General features: G+C 49.8%; 1 protein-coding gene across 14 annotated transcripts in view; it reads left to right on the top strand.

The window, feature by feature from the left end:
• The first annotated feature begins 483 nt into the window (after positions 1-483).
• The window catches only part of LOC144509076 (RNA binding protein fox-1 homolog 2-like), a 295,347-nt gene continuing 277,657 nt past the window's right edge, over positions 484-18,173 (top strand). For 4 of the 14 annotated variants that reach the window (XM_078237394.1, XM_078237390.1, XM_078237391.1 and 1 more), the window contains exon 1: positions 492-903. In XM_078237394.1, the coding sequence (XP_078093520.1) occupies positions 706-903 (198 nt within the window). In that variant the 5' untranslated portion in view covers positions 492-705. Of the gene's footprint in view, positions 904-18,173 lie in introns of all 14 variants that reach the window. The other 10 variants (XM_078237388.1, XM_078237389.1, XM_078237385.1 and 7 more) reach the window with 6 other exon arrangements.

The raw sequence follows: 18,173 nt of genomic DNA, 5'->3' as shown, positions 1-18,173 counted from the left end.
GGCGCTCAAATTCCCGGCAATTTGTCCCGGTGTTTGTAAACAATCCGAGTGATCCCGATCCTTCCCGAGTGATCCCGATCCCTCCCGAGTGATCCCGAACATTCCCGAGTGATCCCGAACCCTCCCGAGTGATCTCGAACCCTCCCGAGTGATCCCGATCCCTCCCGAGTGATCCCGAACCCTCCCGAGTGATCCCGAACCCTCCCGAGTGATAGCCGGCTCGGGCGCGCGCACAGTGAGGGTGCCGCGTGCGACTGGCGGGGCACGCGCAGAGATGGTGTCGCGCGCGGCTGGCGGGCACGCGCAGTGGTGGTGACGCGCGCGGTTGGCGGGCACGCGCAGTGAGGATGTCGCGCGCGACTGGCGGGCACGCGCAGTGGTGGAGCCACGCGCGGCTGGCGGGCACGCGCAGTGAAGGTGTCGCGCGCGGCTGGCGGGCACGCGCAGTGAGGGTGTCGCGCGCGGCTGGCGGGCACGTGCAGTGAGGGTGTCGCGCGCGCGAGCGATCCGGGCCATTTTCCGTCTCTTCCCCGCTGCGCCGCTGAGGTGATTTTGGCGCCGCTGCTCCGCCGCCGCTGGCGGGTTGTGTCGGTCCCGCTCCCGCTGCAGACTCTGCTCCCCGGCTCCTCGGACAGTTTGCAGCCGCTTCCCTCGGCCCTATTCCCGCTGCTTGCCCGGTTCCCTCTCCCCTCAGCAGCCGGCACCATGGCGGCGGAGGCGGTGGCCGGCAGCGGCTTCGGCCCCGGTCCCGGTCCCGGTCCCGGCCCCGACTCCGAGCGGATGCTGCGGGGGCTGAAGCGGGACGAGCCGGGAGATCCTGCAGCCGCTGAGGCGAAGAGACAGCGGCTGGAAGGCAGCCTGAACCCGGGGGAGAACGGCATGAGCAGCGAGGCCGCCGGACAGGTAAGCGGCAGCGAGAGAGGGGAGGGGGCACGGCACCCCACAAACACATACCCCCACACAAACCGCCATAACACCCCCACCCATACCCCCATAACACCCCCCAAATGCCCCCATAACACCCCCCAAATGCCCCCATAACACCCCCCAAATACCCCCATAACACCCCCCCAATACCCCCATAACACCCCCCATAACACCCCCCAAATACCCCCATAACACCCCCACACATACCCCCATAACACCCCCACACATACCCCCCAAATACCCCCATAACACCCCCATAACACACCCACACATACCCCCATAACACCCCCCCAAATACCCCCATAGCACCCCCCAAATACCCCCATAACACCCCCACAAATACCCCCATAACACCCCCACACATACCCCCCAAATACCCCCATAACACCCCCCAAAAATACCCCCATAACACCCCCATAACACACCCACACATACCCCCATAACACCCCCCCAAATACCCCCATAGCACCCCCCAAATACCCCCATAACACCCCCACAAATAACCCCATAACACCCCCACACATACCCCCATAACACCCCCCCCACATAACCCCATAACACCCCCCCACATACCCCCATAACACCCCCCCCATACCCCCATAACACCCCCCCACATACCCCCATAACATCCCCCCACATACCCCCATAACCTCCCCCCACATACCCCCAAAACCTCCCCCCAAATACCCCCATAACCCCCCCCACATACCCCCATAAACCCCCCCACATACCCCCATAACACCCCCCAAATGCCCCCATAACACCCCCCAAATACCCCCATAACACCCCCACACATACCCCCATAACACCCCCACACATACCCCCCAAATACCCCCATAACACCCCCCAAAAATACCCCCATAACACCCCCACACATACCCCCATAACACCCCCCCAAATACCCCCATAGCACCCCCCAAATACCCCCATGACACCCCACAAATACCCCCATGACACCCGACACATACCCCCATGAGACCCCCCCAAATACCCCCATGACACCCCCCAAATACCCCCATGACACCCCCCAAATACCCCCATGACACCCCCCAAATACCCCCATGACACCCCCCCAAATACCCCCATGACACCCCCCCAAATACCCCCATGACACCCCCCCAAATACCCCCATGACACCCCCCCAAATACCCCCATGACGCCCCCCAAATACCCCCACGACGCCCCCCCAAATACCCCCATGACGCCCCCCCAAAACCCCGATGACACCCCACCCAAATACCCCCATAACGACTCCCCAAATACCCCCATGACGACCCCCCAAATACCCCCATGACGCCCCCCCAAATACCCCCATGACGCCCCCCCAAATGCCCCCATGACCGCCACCCAAATACCTCCATGACACCCCCCCGAATACCTCCATGACGCCCCCCCGAATAACTCCATGACGCCCCCCCAAATTCCCCCACGACACCCCCCAATACCCCCACGACGCCCCCCCAATACCCCCACGACGCCCCCCCAATACCCCCACGACGCCCCCCAATACCCCCACGACGCCCCCCCAATACCCCCACGACGCCCCCCCAATACCCCCACGACGCCCCCCCAATACCCCCACGACGCCCCCCCAATACCCCCATGACGCCCCCCCAATACCCCCATGACGCCCCCCCAATACCCCCATGACGCCCCCCCAATACCCCCATGACGCCCCCCCAATACCCCCATGACGCCCCCCCAATACCCCCATGACGCCCCCCCAATACCCCCATGACGCCCCCCCATGACGCCCCCCCAATACCCCCATGACGCCCCCCCAATACCCCCATGACGCCCCCCCAATACCCCCATGACGCCCCCCCAATACCCCCATGACGCCCCCCCAATACCCCCATGACGCCCCCCCAATACCCCCATGACGCCCCCCCAATACCCCCATGACGCCCCCCCAATACCCCCATGACGCCCCCCCAATACCCCCATGACGCCCCCCCAATACCCCCATGACGCCCCCCCAATACCCCCATGACGCCCCCCCAATACCCCCATGACGCCCCCCCAATACCCCCATGACGCCCCCCCAATACCCCCATGACGCCCCCCCAATACCCCCATGACGCCCCCCCAATACCCCCATGACGCCCCCCCAATACCCCCATGACGCCCCCCCAATACCCCCATGACGCCCCCCCAATACCCCCATGACGCCCCCCCAATACCCCCATGACGCCCCCCCAATACCCCCATGACGCCCCCCCAATACCCCCATGACGCCCCCCCAATACCCCCATGACGCCCCCCCAATACCCCCATGACGCCCCCCCAATACCCCCATGACGCCCCCCCAATACCCCCATGACGCCCCCCCAATACCCCCATGACGCCCCCCCAATACCCCCATGACGCCCCCCCAATACCCCCATGACGCCCCCCCAATACCCCCATGACGCCCCCCCAATACCCCCATGACGCCCCCCCAATACCCCCATGACGCCCCCCCAATACCCCCATGACGCCCCCCCAATACCCCCATGACGCCCCCCCAATACCCCCATGACGCCCCCCCAATGCCCCCATGACGCCCCCCCAATACCCCCATGACGCCCCCCCAAATGCCCCCATGACGCCCCCCAATACCCCCATGACGCCCCCCCAATACCCCCATGACGCCCCCCAATACCCCCATGACGCCCCCCCAATACCCCCATGACGCCCCCCCAATACCCCCATGACGCCCCCCCAATACCCCCATGACGCCCCCCCAATACCCCCATGACGCCCCCCCAATACCCCCATGACGCCCCCCCCACCATACCCCCATGACGCCCCCCCAATACCCCCATGACGCCCCCCCAATACCCCCATGACGCCCCCCCAATACCCCCATGACGCCCCCCCCAATACCCCCATGACGCCCCCCCAATACCCCCATGACGCCCCCCCAATACCCCCATGACGCCCCCCCAATACCCCCATGACGCCCCCCCAATACCCCCATGACGCCCCCCCAATACCCCATGACGCCCCCCCAATACCCCATGACGCCCCCCCAATACGCCATGACGCCCCCCAATACCGCCATGACGCCCCCCCAATACCCCCATGACGCCCCCCCAATACCCCCATGACGCCCCCCCAATACCCCCATGACGCCCCCCCAATACCCCCATGACGCCCCCCAAATACCCCCATGACGCCCCCAAATACCCCCATGACGCCCCCCAAATACCCCATGACGCCCCCCAAATACCCCCATGACGCCCCCCAAATACCCCCATGACGCCCCCCAAATACCCCCATGACGCCCCCCAAATACCCCCATGACGCCCCCCAAATACCCCCATGACGCCCCCCAAATAACCCCCATGACGCCCCCAAATACCCCCATGACGCCCCCCAAATACCCCCATGACGCCCCCAAATACCCCCATGACGCCCCCCAAATACCCCCATGACGCCCCCCAAATACCCCCATGACGCCCCCCAAATACCCCCATGACGCCCCCCAAATACCCCCATGACGCCCCCCAAATACCCCCATGACGCCCCCCAAATACCCCCATGACGCCCCCCAAATACCCCCATGACGCCCCCCAAATACCCCCATGACGCCCCCCAAATACCTCCATGACGCCCCCCAAATACCCCCATGACGCCCCCCAAATACCCCCATGACGCCCCCAAATACCCCCATGACGCCCCCCAAATACCCCCATGACGCCCCCCAAATACCCCCATGACGCCCCCCAAATACCCCCATGACGCCCCCCAAATACCCCCATGACGCCCCCAAATACCCCCATGACGCCCCCCAAATACCCCCATGACGCCCCCCAAATACCCCCATGACTCCCCCAAATACCCCCATGACGCCCCCCAAATACCCCCATGACGCCCCCCCAAATACCCCCATGACGCCCCCCAAATACCCCCATGACGCCCCCCCAAATACCCCCATGACGCCCCCCCAAAACCCCCATGACGCCCCCCCAAAACCCCCATGACGCCCCCCAAAACCCCCATGACGCCCCCCCAAATACCCCCATGACGCCCCCCAAATACCCCCATGACGCCCCCCCAAAATACCCCCATGACGCCCCCCCCAAAATACCCCCATGACGTCCCCCCAAAATACCCCCATGACGCCCCCTAAATACCCCCATGACGCCCCCCCCAAATACCCCCATGACGCCCCCCCAAATACCCCCATGACGCCCCCCCAAATATCCCCATGACGCCCCCCCAAATACCCCCATGACGCCCTCCCCCCAATACCCCCATGACGCCCCCCCATATACCCCCTTGACGCCCCCCACAAATACCCCCATGACGCCCCCCACAAATACCCCCATGACGCCCCCCACAAATACCCCCATGACGCCCCCACAAATACCCCCATGACGCCCCACAAATACCCCCATGACGCCCCCACAAATACCCCCATGACGGCCCCCACAAATAGCCCCATGCGCCCCCCACAAATAGCCCCATGCGCCCCCCACAAATAGCCCCATGCGCCCCCCACAAATAGCCCCATGCGCCCCCCACAAATAGCCCCATGCGCCCCCCACAAATAGCCCCATGCGCCCCCCACAAATAGCCCCATGCGCCCCCCACAAATAGCCCCATGCGCCCCCCACAAATAGCCCCATGCGCCCCCCACAAATAGCCCCATGCGCCCCCCACAAATAGCCCCATGCGCCCCCCACAAATAGCCCCATGCGCCCCCCACAAATAGCCCCATGCGCCCCCCACAAATAGCCCCATGCGCCCCCCACAAATAGCCCCATGCGCCCCCCACAAATAGCCCCATGCGCCCCCCACAAATAGCCCCATGCGCCCCCCACAAATAGCCCCATGCGCCCCCCACAAATAGCCCCATGACGCCCCCCACAAATAGCCCCATGACGCCCCCCACAAATAGCCCCATGACGCCCCCCACAAATAGCCCCATGACGCCCCCAACAAATAGCCCCATGACGCTCCCCACAAATACCCCCATGACGCCCCCATAACACCCCCCACAAGTGCCCCCCACCCCCGATAACCTACATACCCCCAAATAATCCACATCCCCCATAACCCAACACCCCCCAAAAATAACTCCCATAACCGAACCCCCCCAAAATAACCCCCCGTAACCCAATAACCCCCCATCACCCAACACCCCCCAAAATAACCCCCCATAACCCAACACCCTCCCCAAAATAACTCCCCATAACCCAACACCCTCCCCAAAATGACCCCCCATAACCCAACACCCCTCAAAATAACTCCCCATAACCCAACACCCTCCACAAATTAACCCCCCATAACCCAGCACCCCCCAAAATAACCCCCCGTAACCCAATAACCCCCCATCACCCAACACCCCCCAAAATAACCCCCATAACCCAACACCCTCCCCAAAATAACTCCCCATAACCCAACACCCTCCCCAAAATAACCCCCCATAACCCAACACCCCCCAAAATAACTCCCCATAACCCAACACCCTCTCCAAAATAACCCCCCATAACCCAACACCCCCCAAAATAACCCCCCATAACACAACACCCCCCCACTCACACAAATAACCCCCCCCGATAACCTGCACACCCCCAAATAATCCACATCCCCATAACCCAACACACACCACCAAAACAACCCCCATAACATCCCCCAGATCCACTCCAACGCAAATAATTCACAACATAACCCCCCCCAGAAAAAAAACCTATAACTCACCCCACATCCACCCAAACTCCCCCCAAATAAACACCCCAAAACCCCCACATACACTTCCCATCAACATTAACCTACAAAACCCCACACAGTACTCCCCAAGTACTCCCCATAACCTCTCCATAACCACCTCCCACACACGCAGCTGTTCTCGCCCTGTTCACTCCGCTCTCGCTCCCTGCACTCGCTCCCTGCCCCTGTCCGCTCCCATTGCCCCCACACCCTCCCCTGCTGCCCCTGCCCTCCCCTGCTGCCCCTGCCCTTGCACGCTGCCCTGTCCCCCTGCCCTCACCTGCTGTCCTCATCCCCCCACCCTTGCCCACGGCCCCCCTCACCCACAAACCCCCCTGCTCTTGCCATTCTCTTGCTGTTGCCCCTCACTGTACCCCTCAGTTTTATTTTCTTCCACTTCATTTAATGAGACTCCAGTTTTTATTAAGGAGCCATTTTAGAATAAATTCATTGATGTATTTCTCTGCTAAACGTGACCTTCATTAAAACTGAGAAATTCCCTCAGGCAGGCAGGAAAACACTATTTAAAACCCAGTACCAATCAGCTGGGAAAATTCAAATGTTGCAATGTTGCCAAGTAGGACTGTAGGATTTACAGCTTTTTTCTAATGCTCCACCAGACAAATTTTTATAGGCAGGTTATTTACATACATGGTCCAAATGATGTTGTCCTTGGATTAATATAGCCCTGCTTTACTGAGGTAAATAATACTCCAGTGTAGGATCATGTCATTTCTTTAGATTGCAGTAGGGGTGAATGTGGACAGCATGGGGTTGGGGGGGGGGTGGATTTGCTGTGCCTTTTGAAGCGTCAGTTATTGTTTTGTTAATCCAAGGGGTATCTTATTGTAGTAAAACCAGATGCCTGGGAAATAATACAACGTGTACATCTAACAAAAACAACTTGCATTAATGTAGGATATTTAACATAAAACTTCAGACAGAATCAATGTTGAGCAAAAGATTCAGATATTGGGAGGACTTGCTAAAAGCTATGGTCAAAGAGCTACTTTTGAAGGAAGGTCATCAAACAGGAGGCTGTGTGGAAATGGAAGCATTTAGGCAGGGTATATCAGAACTTCAGGCCCAGGTGGTTACAGTGGTTTTGTTAAGACCACTAACATTCTTCCCTCAACCCCTCTGATTCAAAATAGATTAACGAGCCATCTTTCTCCTTGATGCTTTCTAGGTCTTGTGATACAGAAAAGGCTGCTCACATTTACCTCCAACAGTGAGTAAGTGTACTTAACATGCTTTACATCATTGAGAAATTCAATAAAGGGATAGATAAATTTAAACCTTTTCTTCAGATGATCATCATCTCTGAGCTTTTGATTCCTACATTGGTCAGCTGTTAAGGGGATTTGTCAAAAGCCAGTGTTGGGGAAATACAGTTTTCCAAGGGTTGAAGTTGTGTGTCTGATTTGTTTTACTTACAATCAATATATTTTCCCTTGATGCATATTGGAAGTTATAAGAAGTCTGTCAATGGGATTTAAACACAAAAAGTGATCAAAGCTGGCTCTTTCTGCTGCATCTGGACAATTCTCCCCCCCACCCCATCTCCCGTGGCAGGTGAAGTGGTTAAAAATAACACCCCAAAACCTCCACATACACTTCCCATCAACATTAACCTACAAAACCCCACACAGATTGTTGGAGAGAATCTGAGTTCTTCACTTGTGTAAGATGTCTCAATCATAAATCATATAGGTGAGTCTTTTGATGGTCTGTCTCAGATGGAGGGAAGAGTCAGTGTTCTGTAGAACATACTAGTGATTTGAATATGATTTGGTGTGAAATATTTTTAAAAGAAGCTTATTGAGAATTAGTATACATGCTGACTGGAATGGCAAATGTGCAAGGCAGGTGACTGAATAATGAGAATTAACATGGAAACTAGAACTTGTGGAATGTTGCATGATATTCCTATAGCTGCTGGCACAATGTAGCTATGTTAACAGCTGACTAATGTAGGAATCAAAAGCTCAGAGATGATGATGATCATCTGAAGAAAAGGTTTAAATTTATCTATCCCTTTATTGAATTTCTCAATGATGTAAAGCATGTTAAGTGCACTTACTCACTGTTGGAGGTAAATGTGAGCAGCCTTTTGTGTATCACAAGACCTAGAAAGCATCAAGGAGAAAGATGGCTAGTTAATCTATTTTGAATCAGAGTGGTTGAGGGAAGAATGTTGGCCAAGATACAGAGGAACCTTCTAGGGCTTCACATGAGGTGAGAGTGACTGCCCTTGACATCAAGGCAGCATTTGATCGAGTGTGGCATCAAGGAGCCCCAACAAAAGCACTGGTAAAGTCAACGGGGAAAAATTCTTCACTGATGGACTCATACTCAGGAAGATGGTTGTGGTTGTTGGAGGTCCATTATCACAGTCCTGGGACATCACTGCAGGAGTTCCTCAGGGTAACGACCTCGGCCCAACTATCTTCAGCTGTTTCATCAATGACTTTCCCTCAGAAGGTCAGAATGCTCATGGATGAATGCACCATGTGCAGCACCATTCACAACTTGGATACTGAAGCAGTCCATGTCCAAATGCAGCAAAACTTGCCCAATATTCAGGTTTGGGCTGATAAGTGGCAAGAAATACTAACGCCACACAAATGCCAGGCTATGACCATCTCCACCAAGAGAGTATCTAAGCATCGCCCCTTGACATTCAATGGCATTATTTTCTGTGAAGAGTAACTCATGTCCTGACTTCCCAGAACACTGGCTACCAACTACAAGGCACAAGTCAGGAGTGTGATGGAATACTTTCCATCTGCCTGGATGAGTGCAGCTCCACAGCACTAAGGAAACTTGACACCATCCAGGACAAAGCAGCCTTCTTTGCTTCAAAGCTTCTTTGGCATCCCTTCCACAAACATTCACTCCCTTCAACGCTGGCAGCAGTGTGTACCATTTGGAAGATGCACTGTAGCAACTCTCAAGGGTCCTTCAGCTGCACCTCCCAAAACCTGTGACCTCTACTGCCGAGAAGGACAAGGGCAGCAGCTACCTGGGAACACCACCACCTGCAAGTTCCCCTCCAAGCCCCACACTATGCTGATTTAGAACTGTATCGCTGTTCCCTCACTGTCGCTGGGTCAAAATCCTGGAACTCCCTCCCCGACAGCACTGTGGGTGTATCTACAGCACATGGACTACAGTGGTTCAAGAAGATGGCTCACCACCACCATTTTGAGGGCAATTAGAGAAGGGCAATAAATGCTGACCCTGCCAGTGACCCTCCCATCCAATGAATGAATAAAAAAAGTGCTGTGTCTTTTTTAATATCAGAACCACTGATTTAGCCTTAGTTTAATTACGTGTAATTAAATGATGGCAGCTCTGACACAGGTTCATTGATATTTACTCGGTAAAGGTGTGAGGGAATCGGGGTAAATTAAGCTAACAATGGTCATCTTGAATGGTGGAACAGGCTCGGAGTTGAATGGGTTGTTCCATATTGCACTACTAGTCTAGGTGGTGTGATCAGCTCCCGGACTGGGGGTATATATTGACCCCCTGACTCAGCGCTGAGTGTAACCATTTGAGTCAAACTGACAGTGTAGGCAAAGGAACTTTTGTGTGAAGTTTTTAGTTATCGCTTGAAATGTCTCCCAATGATAATGTGATGCACCTTAACCACCAGTACTTCAACCTAGTATATGGAGTTCAACATGCTGCAGACAAATCAAGTTTGCAAAGGTAGGCCGTGCATTTATATAATGCATTTAGTGTAGGGAAGTACCCACAAAAATATAATCAGACAAAAAAATGACACCAAGCCAAAGGAAATATTAGGAGCTGTAATTAAAGCAGGGTTAGAGAAGTAGGTTTTTAAAGGAAGGGAGAGGTGTTGAGATTTCGTGAGGATTTCCAGAGCTTTGGGGCTGATAGCATTGCTGGCTGTTTTTCACATTTCAGGTGAAAGTTATATTATACCTGACTGAAATTCTCACAATGAAAGTTCTGGTAATTTCTCTTTTTGGTAGCAGATTATTGGAAAACATCTTGCATGGTATACATTCTAACCAAAGTTGCCACCCCAATATATATGTACATACAAAAGAACTTGGAGCTACAATGAATATATTCAAGAGGCGGCTGAGTATAGCACTTGGGGCGAATGGGATCAAAGGTTATGGGGAAAGAGCAGGATTAGGCTATTGAGTTGGATGGTCAGCCATGATCGTAATGAATGGCAGAGCAGGCTCGAAGGGCCGAATGGCCTCCTCCTGCTCCGATCTTCTCTGTTTCTATGTTTAAATGCCGAAGTTTGGATGTATGTTTTTAACTGCTTTTTATCCAGGCTGTTCCACTCAACATCGTACAGTTGACGAATACATCGTGCTAGATTTTAACTGTTTAACCACCCTCAGTGGTTAGCACTGCTGCTTCACAGCTCCAGGGACCTGGGTTCGATTCCCGGCTTGGGTCACTGTTTGTGTGGAGTTTGCACATTCTCCTCGTGTCTGCGTGGGTTTCCTCCGGCTGCTCCGGTTTCCTCCCACAGTCTAAAGATGTGCGGGTTAGGTTGATTGGCCATGCTAAAATTGCCCCTTAGTGTCCTGAGATGTGTAGGTTAGAGGGATTAGCGGGTAAATATGTAGGGATATGGGGGTAGGGCCTGGGTGGGATTGTGGTCGGTGCAGACTCGATGGGCTGAATGGCCTCCTTCTGCACTGTAGGGTTTCTATGATTCTATGGTTCTCTGTAATGGACTGATTTAGTTCACTTTGTTTAATGCTTTTTCTTATTTGTACGTGGGATGTGGTCATCTCTGGGTCACCATTTATTGCCCTTGGGCATTTAAGAATCAACCATATTGCAGTGGTTCTGGATTCACATGTAGGTTAGACTAGGTAAAGACAGAACATTTCTTTCCTTAAGGGGCATTAGTGAACTGGATAGGTTTTTACAACAATCAGCAATGGTTTCATGGTCATCTTTAGACTTTTTAAAATTCCAGATTTCTATTGAATCTGTCGTGGTTGGATTTGAACCCGGGACACCAGAGCACTATACAGGGTCTGTGGAATACTAGTCCAGTGACTGTGCCACTACGTCACTGCCTCCCCTTAATCTATGATTCAAAGACCTGCTAATGATTTAGCTAACAGCAATTAAGGCAGCAGATGGGAACATTGCAAATGCCTCAGTGCCTCTTGAGGTAGGGAGGAACTATGTAATGTTCCTACTCCTAATTGTTGTCCAACACCCCAGCTAATAGAGTGGCACGGTGACACAGTGGTTAGCGCTGCTACCTCTCAGCACCAGGGATCCGGGTTCAATTCCCGCTTGGGTCACTGTCTGTGCGGAGTCTGCACATTCTCCCCGTGTCTGCGTGGGTTTCCTCTGGGTGCTCCGGTTTCCTCCCACAGTCCGAAAGACGTGCTGGTTAGGGTGCATTGGCCATGCTAAATTCTCCGTCAGTGTACCTGAACAGGCGCCAGAGTGTGGCGACTAGGGGATTTTCACAGTAACTTCACTGCAGTGTTAATGTAAGCCTGACTTGTGACGCTAATAAATAAATTATAAAAAAGAGGTGCACATGTGGCTCTGAGGTGTGGACAGGATTAAACTCAGCGCTGATGTTTGAATGCTCTACTGCTTGTATTTAGGCAGAGATGGAAAAAACATCAAACTGCTACACTCGCTCCATGACAAGGTGGCAGTGCAACTCCAAAAATAAAAGTGAAAAGTTTCATTCCTGTCAGGTTAAAAATGCAAATACTGCCAGTGTACAACTTGGAATTGATTTAGGGCTATAGTTGGAAAGATTATAATGCTTGATCTCTTGAGAGATCAAATCACTGCTCTCATACCTATTGAATTGTAAAATTGTTCTTTGCAACAAACACCAGCAACACCCACTGTAAAGATTGCTCAATGATTCATAGCAATGAGAAAGATCGATCCATCATTGTGAATCTGAACATCCATGAAGTATGTTTCAGAATTATTTTAAAGGTTGTTCAGATTCTACTTGGAGACAATGTTGGAATAAATAGAATCTCACTAATGGCGCTGAGTTCTGTGCATCTTTTCACATATGACATTGCAGTGACAAGCAAATGCCCATTAGATATGGAGATCCAGTCAGTGGCAGAGCATGTTTAGATGTTAGCTTTGAGAGCCCTTCCATATTATATAATTCTTCCAAGTACAGATATCTTGCAATGTAGGCATTGTTGGCACAGAGTGCACCTAGGAACACCTAATTTCCAGGACAAGTAAATTACTGTCAATCATTGACTGGATCAATAGGTTGAGTGGAAGTGGAGCTGGGAAAAGGACTGAATTTAAATTCCCTTGGTCAAATTGCAGATTTCTTTTCACTCACTCGCTGGCCATTTAAGTGTGAGGGGTTATTTATATGTTTAATTTATTGTGCGTTTTTTTCAAAGAAAATGCAATCTAAGTATTGAAAATATTACAAACGTCAGGTTGCTAACAGGAATAAAATGTTACTGTATATGAGAGGATAAGGATGAAATATTGATGCAAAAGTTTGAAGAAAGTTTTCAAATAAGTATGACACTTAACTCCAATCTCCAGTAAGTATCTTCAAATTAAAAAATGCAAGATAGCATCACAGGGTAGGAAGTCAAATTGTTTTAGGAATGAGAAGCAGAACCTGGAGAGCAAAAAAAAACATCCACCCTACTTATGAGCACTCCAGAAACCTCAGGACTACACTGACCACTGAAATAACAGTGTGATTTCCGAGAAATAAAACAGAAGATGCTGTGGACAGAGAGAGAGAGTTAAATTAAGATTTCCAGCATCCACAGCATTTTGCTTTTATTGTGGTGATTTCCAAGACGTTGGTTAAGCCTGCACAAGGAAATGTTACTCACTGTACCTTGTTCACAATACGCTGAAGGCATTGGCAAGCATTCCATAAAAAGATGGGCGTTGAAGCGCACTGAGCAGTTCAAGTAGGACTGATGCACTTTATGTTTAAGAAAGTCATATTCCTATTGTCACTGGGCTATTGCCAACTCTAGGCACTGTGCAGTAGCCAGCCAGTCAAGTGGCATATTTATTTCTGCACTCTTTTGTTCCTCTAAGGATATTCACACTCCCTCTGACCCCCAGCACTCACAGCCAGCACGACAACCTGCCCCCCACTCAGAATGAGGACAAGCCAACTAACATAACTACACTCCAAAAACCAGGCTTTATGAGCAACAGCACTGGAGATCAGCTAATAATGCGTCATACAGCATATATTAGATTGTAATATATTAGTGCTTTGCTTACTCAATAACTACCATTGCAGATTCAAGATTTATTGGCTAAGGAAGGGCACATATGCCAGGAAGCAGTTGTATAATGTCAGAAAGCTGGTTACTGATCTGATTTGCGCAATCCCAGCTAAAGCAGCTTTATCCATTCTAAACTCGATAAGCAGCAATGAAACAAGCTTTATCTGCCATGATCTGAAATGGATTAAACCCAGGAGTGTTGTGATGCAAATATAAGCCAATTTATGAAGCGAACTCCAAAGCATGCATCTCTTCAAAACAAACTGAGAAATTGCCAAGTTACTGAGGGGAATTCTAAAGTAGAATTGCACAAAATGATTAATATCTTTTCAATTTTTGTTTTCTCTGCAGGCAAATGAACTTTTCCTTAACTGGACCATGTTCCCTTTAGTCTAGTCCAGTGGTTTCAACCTTTTGTATGTCATGGTACACCTCTATAGTAGAAAAAGATTTTGAGGTGCACCTCCTAATTTCTCTTATCTTCTTCCCTTACTGGGAGCTTTGTTTTTAGCTTCTCCCTGACGCTTCATGTTTTTATTTAACCTCTTGCTTCTCCCAGGGTTTTTGTACCCTTTTTGAGTTTTCACTTTTTGAGAGAGTGCATGGGGGGGACCTTTGTCTTCAGCTCCAAGTCCTGTTGGTCATGCACGCGGGCCTGACTAGCATAAAAAATCTAAACCAGCCGCTGCCTGCGTGGGAGGCCCAAGATTTGTCAGATCTTGGAGATGCCAACCAAAGAGGTGAAGATGAAGGTTAGTTTTAGTTTAATTACATTAATTTTGAATCATTTTGAATCTATTTTTGGGGCACACTTGAGGGGTCTTCACAGCACACGGCTCTGTAAAATTACTTAATAGTTAAACTTCATAATCTTGTCACAAATCCTAACCTTAGAACCACCCAACATTTTCATTCTCGCCACCAAATAGGACTTCATTTTAAACAATTTTGTTTGAGGGGGGGGTGAAGTAGATCTCTCTTATATGGAGCATTAACAATTAATTTCCTGAAATTTGAGTCTACATTTCACATAAACCAGCTCCTAAACATAATACGCATGAGGTAATTTAATAATTGCAGGATTTTCTCTAGATTTCGGCAAGGTAGCTTGGAAACACAATAGCCTCAAGGGGAACATAAGTAGTGGCATATTGATGTCAAAGCGTTTGCAAAATTGTGCATTGTAAATTATCTGAATGAAAATGTTCATTTGAATGTGAATTTAACAAGCAAGTCTTCACAAACAGAGTTTGAATCTCATCAGTGAAGCTACAAGGAAAGACCATGTTCTTGACAGTGCAGCATATCCTGAAACCTCCTACCACAGATTCTACACATTTCTATACTGCCATGGTTTTCATCCCTGCCACCTTACCCAGATTAGCACTCTAAGCAAAGAATATCTCCCAATATTTTCCCTAAATTTACTTTTCATTTGTGTAAGTCTTGCTAGCCTGAATGCATCAGATGTGATTGCCCCCTGCAACGGTAGAACAATAGAATCTCTACAGTGCAGAAAGACCATTCAGCCTGCACCAACACTCTGAAAGAGCATCCAACCCAGGCCCTCCTCGCAACCTTGTGTGTTTACCATGGCTAATCCACCTAACCTACACATCTTTGGACTGTGGGAGGAAACCAGCGCACCCTGAGAAAACCCACGCCAGTACCGGGGGAACATGCAAACTCCACACAGACAGTGACCCAGGGCTGGAATTAAACCTGGGTCCCTGGCACTGTGAGGCAGCAGTACTGACCACTATGCTGTAATCAAAGGAGCACTCTGTTTGAAACTGGGAAGTGCCAGCAGGTTGTTCAGTTGTGGGGAGTATCACGGCTGAGCTTGAAGACATAAATGTAGAGTTGGCAGCTCAACTCGGGATCAAATAAGGACACCAAGTTTGCAAAGAGGCTGACTTAATCTCAGGTTGTTGTCAGGGAGAGGAATGGGTTCGGTAGTATCACGAGTATACTTCAGATCCTGATTATAGAGCTAATTGGATGGAAAAATGAAAACACTTGGTGTTTTTACAAAAGGTGTTTCAGTATTCAAATTGAAAATTTAGATCACATTATTTGTTACTCTCACTTACTGGATTGGAGGTCTCAGTGAGAGGTTGTTATTAGTGAGGCTGATTGTACTCTGTCCGATTAGTGTAACACTGGAATAATTGGTCAAAAAGAACTGCCATCAAACTTTGAGCTAATGTTCTCCACAATGGAATGGAGCTCATTTATGCAATCCGTAGTCTTTTAGATTTACAGCTGTTAATCTTTGACATGTACAATTTATATCTTCAAGTGAATCTTAGCTTATGAAATAAAGAGGAGGGGTTGATTTTTCCCTGCTGCTTGGATATTCAGTTTTAGTTGCAGTTTACTATTTGGAAGCTGGAAATGTCAATAAATGTTCAACGTGTCCTGTATTCTTCTTGTAAACTGAGTCTTTGCAATGTCCAGCACACAAGTTTCTGGTGTTCTTTGCTAATCTAGATGGTGGTGTTGTTGCTAATCATCGATCAAGAGGAACTTAACCTGTGTAAGTGTGGCAATTAATATATGAAACTCTACAGCTCTGGTACTTAAAATGAATCATTAATGGCATGTGGGATGCAGGCAAGTGTGTTACATTCAACCTACTGGAATTATGACATGACATCAATGCCAGTCTGCGAGCTAAGACCACTGTGTTTGGTGGCAGACCAATTTCAGGAGTGGGACTTGAGCTTTCTAACATCAGTGCATGCTCTCATCTGTTCTTGAATGTACATTAAGTTTTTGGCAACTTTCAATTTTTTCTCCTGTTAATATTGTGGGGAATCTGACAGCAACTACTTATAGAACATAGAATTATATAGTGCAGGAGGCAGTTTGACCCATCATGCTTCATTGCCTTAGTGTGACCAAATTGACCTCATTCCTTTTCCACAATAGTTATACAGGGAATATATAAAACCCTTGCAGGTAATCTTTCTTGAGGATATGGAGACCCTTGGATAGGTTTTCCTTTTCTGCAGTCATTGAGTGAGAAATATTGCAGACAAGCCTAATCTTGCCTTCAGTGGGCATTCTTGCTTTCTATTAGGGTTATGGCTGCTGATTTTAAACAGAAATCCTACCTACTAAAAGAAAAATCTTTGGACCAGTTATCCAAACTGCGGGAAGCTTCATGTTCTTTTAGAAAGGCGCCTGCAAGAAACATCATGTATGATTTTTGGCAAAGTTTCACACAGTGGACTTGTTTAAAGAATTGAAGGTCACAGAATGAAAGAAGCAGTGGCTGCATCGGTGCAAGCTTGGTGAAGGGACTGAAAACATAGTGTAATGGTGAACAGTTATTTTCCAGACTGCAGGAAAGTATCTGCACGGGTTGATGTTGGAACCAATTTTTATATATATATTCTTGATCTGGGCTCGTGTAAACGGCATAATTTCAAAGTTCGCAGCTTAGACATTTCTTGTAAATGTAGTGAACAGACAGGAGGATAACAACAGACCTCCAGAGGACAGAGACTGGTGAAATTGGGGGGAATACATGGAAGATAACGTTTAGCACAGGAGAAGTGTGAAATGACTCATTTTGGTAGGAAGAATGAAGAGGGGCAATATAAATTAAATTGTGCAATATTAAAGGATGAGTGAGACCTGGGGATGCACATACACAAATCCTTGAAGTTGGCAGGACAAATTCAATAGGCTGTTTAAAAAGGCAGATGGTATCAGTGGATTTATAAATAGAATCTAAATGAATAGAGTAAAAGGCAAAGAAATCTTGCTTAAAAAAGTTATAACTGGTTCCACCCAGTTGGAGTATCGTAACCAATTCTAGGTGCCATTACTTTGGGAGGATGCAAAGGGGATTTACTAGAACGGTGCCAGGGATGAAAGACTTCAGTTACGTGAAAAGACTGGAGAAACTGTGATTGTCCTCTGAGCAGAGAAGGTTAAAGGGATGTTTGAAAGAGGTATTTAAAATCATGAATGGTTTTGATAGTAAGGAGAATCTTTCAGTGTCTGCTGTGTTACTATGATGTGGAGTTGCCGGCGTTGGGCTGGGGTGGGCACAGTAAGAAGTCTCACAACACCAGGTTAAAGTCCAACACGTTGCTGTGTTCTAACTAGAGGACACAGATTAAGGTATTTGGCAAAAGAACCAGAAATAACATGCAAACATTTTTTTCCATAAAGTTGTTATAATTTGGAACACATTGCCTGAAAGAGCAGTGGAGGCAAGTTCAATAGTAACTTTAAAAAGGATAAATA

Source organism: Mustelus asterias, chromosome 21, assembly GCF_964213995.1.
Source record: "Mustelus asterias chromosome 21, sMusAst1.hap1.1, whole genome shotgun sequence".
Classification (NCBI taxonomy): Eukaryota; Metazoa; Chordata; class Chondrichthyes; order Carcharhiniformes; family Triakidae; genus Mustelus; species Mustelus asterias.
The sequence above is the reverse complement of the archived record's forward strand: the minus strand, read 5'-3'. Positions and strand labels throughout refer to the sequence as shown.